This window comes from Bison bison, unplaced genomic scaffold (assembly GCF_000754665.1).
Source record: "Bison bison bison isolate TAMUID 2011002044 unplaced genomic scaffold, Bison_UMD1.0 scf7180017846162, whole genome shotgun sequence".
Classification (NCBI taxonomy): Eukaryota; Metazoa; Chordata; class Mammalia; order Artiodactyla; family Bovidae; genus Bison; species Bison bison.
The window spans coordinates 7,685-11,542 of NW_011476735.1; the positions used below are offsets into that span (position 1 = coordinate 7,685).

Genomic DNA, 3,858 nt, shown 5'->3' on the forward strand with positions numbered 1-3,858 from the left:
CTGGGAGCCCCGGCGGTGGGTGGACAGGCACCCGACGGTCCTCGGGTCGGCGCTCCGGCTCCTGGAAGCCAGCTGCCCTGTGGGGGCTGGGGCTGTGGCCTGGGCTGTGTCAGGGCCCTCGGGAGGGCGTGGGCAGCCCCCGGCGACTGCTCCCCGCAGCTCCTCTGTGCTCTGCCGGGCGGGCACCCACAAGTCCATGTCCGGCACGGCGTACTGAGCTGGCGGCGGCTCCGGGCCGCCCGCCGGGGCCTCCTCCGGAACATCCTTCGGGGCCTCCTCAGGCTCTGAGTCCTCCCAGCTGCTGTTGCTGCTGCTTCCACTGCTGGGGCTCCAGCGCGCCCTGCGGCGGGCCCGCTGCCGCTGCTGTGAAGGGAGGACTTCAGTGAGGGGGAGCTGGGGGCAGGCCTTCAGCAGGGGCGCCTGCAGGGAGCCAGGGGCGGGGCTGGACCCCCCCGCCCCGCAAGAGGCCAGGTCTCTCTGTGCTCGGGTGCCTGGAAGCAGAGACACCAAGGCCGGACCAGATGTCCCTCCTTCCTGCCCCACCAGCTGCTGTCCCCTCGTCCTGCCTGGGGAGACGCTACCCGTCTGTGGGGAGTTGGGGGGCAACTTTTAGTAAAGCCTCACCCTGACCATGATCTTCCATTTGCTCAGGCACTGGGAGCCTGACCGATGGGGTAGTTCAGAGGCTATTTTTGCCCAGTGACCTACGAGAGCAAAACAACACGATGTTACTTCTTACAGGCGGGCTTCGACAACACTGGTCCGAAGTCTCCACTCTGCAGCGTACTGGCAGCTCCTCCGCAGGCTGCATCGGGCTCCCCAGCCCGCGCAGGTGATGACAAGCCGGCATCTGACTCCCCGAGGGGAGGGTCTAGCAAATGCACAACCATAACTCAAGAGCTACCCCAGTTTCCGTGGACTGGCCCTGGAATAGCTGTGTGCCCAGGCTTCTAAGGCAGATGTTTCAGGTTATCTGGCCTTTTCTTCCACACCATGCGGGTGGGATGGCAAGCTGGGGCGGCCGGCCTGCATGTGACAGGCCCCTCAAACCTGGCCATGTGACAGCTCAGGGTCTACTCTAAGGAGATGTTACAAACATAAGCAAAGACAGAGCTACTGAACCCTTAGCCCATTCCACCCCTCTAACAGAAAATGAGCAACAGAAGTCAACTGTCAGAAGACAGGGTGAATAACCTGCGTGCTAGTACTCAAGAAAGCACGTGTGATCGTGGAAGAGAAGACGAGGATGCAGGACAGGTAGAGACGAGAAACACTGGTAACAGACAGCGTACCGGCATGTGGCAAAGTGAGACCTGGCTGCTCAGAGACGCGGAAAGACAGCTTAAAGGAGCTGGCCTCCAGGAGAGCCGCCTGCGCGGGGAGGACCGGACAGGCGCGGGCAGCAGCCGCCTCCAGGGATGGGGGCGCTGTGCTGCTCTCCTTCTCCTGCGTCTCCACTCCCAAGCTTCCTGTAATAAACCTGAGTGGCCTGGCGGCTGGGACTCTGTGAGCTCAGTGCTGAGGTTCAGTCCCTGGCTGGGGACTTGAGATTCCATAAGCCACGTGGCACAGTGAACAGACACAGACACATGTGGAGCAAGAGAGCCCGTGGCCGGGGAGGCAGCCTCCACCGCAAACCAGGGCCTCAGAGCTGCAAGAAACCCGGGCAGCAAGCGTGTCCGGGACTGGAGTGGGAAGACCGCGAGCCTGCCTGCGCCCGCTGACACTCCACAGTTAGCGCCACTCAGAGAAGACCAGCAGGGCGGGCGTGCGCGGGAGCCGAGGGCTGCGGGAGACAGAGGCTCCATTCTGCACAGTCTGACGTGAGACCTGAGACAGTGGTTTGCAAGGCGCCTGGGGCAGACACGCAGCTGGCTGTGGAGAGCCTCTCGGAGGCGGGAGGCAGCAGGACGCCCCTGGCGTGGAGACACTGGCAGCAGCCATTGCCGGGGGCTGAGTCTGCCGTGGTAACACCAGGGCGGGTGGGTGCCCTTCTGGAACTCTCTGTCTAGCCTCCTAGCTCCAGAAGCATGGCCCTGTCCACCAGCGGCTGGCAGGAGTCCCACACCAACCCACCCGCACCCCAGGTGTGCTGGCAACCCCACGGGAACTCTGCCCTGCCCTACAGCAGACCCAGAGCCACTGCGCCAGGCGCAGCCTTGCAGCTCAGTAAACCAAGGCCCAGCCCTGCCCGCCAGCACCTCAGCAGTCAACCCTGCCAGACACCCCACACAGGGGCACACCCAGAGCACAGCACTCTGGTGACCAGAGAAGACTGTGCTGCTGGGCCCAGAGGACAGCTCCTACACAAGGTCACTTCGCCAAGACTGGGAGACCTAACTGATCTAATGCTTAGGAATAAACAAAGAGGACTGGGCAAAATGAAGTTGCCGGTAACATGGCGCAGTAGGGGGTGTTACCATCCCGCTTACATCCATGGACAGACCATCTGGACAAAAAATCAATAAGGAAACACTGCCTTAAACAACATGCTAGACCAGATGGAATGAAGAGATACACACAGGCGCTGCCCAGGTGGTCCAGAGGTTAAGAATCCGCCTTCCAATGCAGGGAACACGGATTCAATCCTCAGTCTGGGAAGACCCCATGTGCCACGGAGCCTGCGTGCCACAACTGCAGAGCCTGTGCTCCAGAGCCTGGGAGCTGTAACTTCTGAGGCCACGCACCGCAGCTACTGAGGCCCGTGCCCCACAGCAAGAGAAGCCACCCCAGCGATAGGCCTGCGCACGGCGACCTGGAACGCCCCGCTCACCGCAGCTAGAAGAGCCCACGTGGCAGTGGGGATCCCCGCTCGCCACAGCTAGAGGAGAGCCCACGCAGCAGCAGGGATCCCGCTCGCCACAGCTAAAGGAGAGCCCACGCAGCAGTGGGGATCCCACTTGCCACAGCTAGAGGAGAGCCCATGCAGCAGCGGGGACCCCGCTTGCTGCAGCTAGAGGAGCCCACGCAGCAGCGGGGACCCAGCACGGCCAAAGCAGATACAAAAAGTGACTTTAGAGATTAAAAAAACTCAATGAAACTAAGCGCTGCTTCTTTGAAAAGATAAACGAAATTGACAAATCTTTAGCCAGACTCATCAAGAAAAAGAGAAGGCCCAAATCACTAAAGTCAGAAATGGAAAGAAGTTACCATCACAGAAATGTGAAGGCTCGTGTAAGACCATCATGAGCTTCCTGGGTGGCTCAGCGGTAAAGAACCCGCCTGCAACACAGGAGAGGTGGGATCAATCCGAGGGGTCAAGAAGATCCCCTGAAGGAAGTGGTAACCCACTCCAGTATTCTTGCCTGGAGAATCCCATGGACGGAGGAGCCTGGTGGGCTACAGTCCATGGGGTCGCAGAGAGTTGGACACAACTGAGTGACTAAATAGCAAGGTAAGATCATTACAAAACACTGTATTTCCAAAAAAAACTAGACAATCCAGATGAAATGGATAAACGCCTAGAAAAGTACTCACCTAAGACTGAGTAGAAACACAAGCTGGAATCAAGATTGTCGGGAGAAATATTAATAACCTCAGATATGCAGATGACACCACCCTTATGGCAGAAAGTGAAGAGGAACTAAAAAGCCTCTTGATGAAGGTGAAAGAGGAGAGTGAAAAAGTTGGCTTAAAACAACATTCAGAAAACGAAGATCATGGCATCCGGTCCCATCACTTCATGGGAAATAGATGGGGAAACAGTGGAAACAGTGTCAGACTTTATTTTTGGGGGCTCCAAAATCACTGCCGATGGTGACTGCAGCCATGAAATTAAAAGACGCTTACTCCTTGGAAGGAAAAGTTATGACCAACCTAGACAGCATATTAAAAAGCAGAGACATTACTTTGCCAACA

The 3,858-nt window shown here is 58.2% G+C and overlaps 1 protein-coding gene across 1 annotated transcript in view; it reads right to left on the bottom strand.

Annotated features, from left to right (window-relative positions):
- Nucleotides 1-3,858, bottom strand: part of SNAPC4 (small nuclear RNA activating complex, polypeptide 4, 190kDa) — a 22,856-nt gene that overhangs the window by 6,524 nt on the left and 12,474 nt on the right. Inside the window, exons 15-16 of the mRNA XM_010838754.1 lie at nucleotides 625-704; nucleotides 15-363 (exon numbers count right to left, since the gene is read on the bottom strand). Coding sequence (XP_010837056.1) covers nucleotides 15-363; nucleotides 625-704 — 429 coding nt within the window. The remainder of the gene's footprint in view (nucleotides 1-14; nucleotides 364-624; nucleotides 705-3,858) is intronic.